Source organism: Charadrius vociferus, unplaced genomic scaffold (assembly GCF_000708025.1).
Source record: "Charadrius vociferus isolate BGI_N301 unplaced genomic scaffold, ASM70802v2 scaffold980, whole genome shotgun sequence".
Lineage (NCBI taxonomy): Eukaryota > Metazoa > Chordata > Aves > Charadriiformes > Charadriidae > Charadrius > Charadrius vociferus.
Window position 1 is genome coordinate 96907 of NW_009646220.1, and position 1021 is coordinate 97927.

A 1021-nucleotide genomic window follows, 5' to 3' on the forward strand; every position below is an offset into this window, starting at 1 on the left:
TTGGGGTCCCCTGGGAGCACCCCGTGGCTCTCCGCTCCGGCACGGGGAGAAGGAGCTTTCCGAGGCGTCCTGCCTCTTCCTCCGCTCCTCCGGCAGCTCTCACCAGCACCAAGCCATGTCCCACCACCCCTCGCCCCACCAGGGCCACCTGGAGCCCTTATGAAGGGGCCCTGATGAAGACCATCCTGGTAGAGTAGATCAGGTCCACCAAGTAGGCGATGAGGTTGAAGATGGTGAGGAAGGTGACCGCCAGGTGCTTGTTCCAGGGGCACTCACTGCCACAGGGGTTGGGGCGGTTCTTGTCCTTGAAGTTGTAGAAGGGCCAGAGGATGGTGGCGGTGATGTACATCAGCAGGGCCAGAGCATTGTAGCCCACAAGCATCTTCTCCAGGGGGCAGGGAATGTAGCTGAGGCACCGGCCAATGGTGAAGATGATGATGAGGAAGGTGATGATGAAGCAGATGGAGTATACTGCCACGCACCACTGCAGGCCGGCTTGCAAATTGTATGTATCCAGCAAGGAGAAGATGAGGCAGGCCACGTAGACTTCGAAGACCTTGAGGAGCCCGGGCACGGTGGAGAGGAAGCTGCTGATGTCCCCCGGCTTGGCGCGGCTGAGCCCCACCTCGAGGGCGTAGGTGAGGAAGCAGAGGCAGGAGGCGGTGGTGGCCACGGCCTTCTGGGCACAGTAGCTGGTGCAAGGGCTACCGATGAAGGTGGAGGGGTAGACCACCGAGGTGGTGAAGACCATCAATGCCGCCAACATGGAGAAAGCCGAGGTGAAGTCATCCCAGGAGAGCGGCAGCTTGGGGTAGAGCTCCAGCAGCTCCAGCACGAGCACCAGCAGCGTCACGACGAAGCAGAAGCACCAGGTGAACATGCACCATGTCCCGTAGGCAGTCCCGAAGTGCCCCGTGGAGGCCACCAAGCTGAAGGCAGTGCAGGACAGAACGATGGCACAGAGCCGGGCGATGCCCACCCAGGAGGTCACGGCACGGAGGTTCACCGTCGCCACAGCCAT

The 1021-nt window shown here is 61.5% G+C and overlaps 1 protein-coding gene across 1 annotated transcript; it reads right to left on the bottom strand.

Moving 5' to 3' along the window:
• Nucleotides 1-157: 157 nt before the first annotated feature.
• MYADM (myeloid-associated differentiation marker) lies at nucleotides 158-1021 on the bottom strand. Its single transcript, XM_009885155.1, has one exon. The coding sequence runs from the start codon at nucleotides 1019-1021 to the stop codon at nucleotides 158-160; it is 864 nt and encodes a 287-aa protein (XP_009883457.1).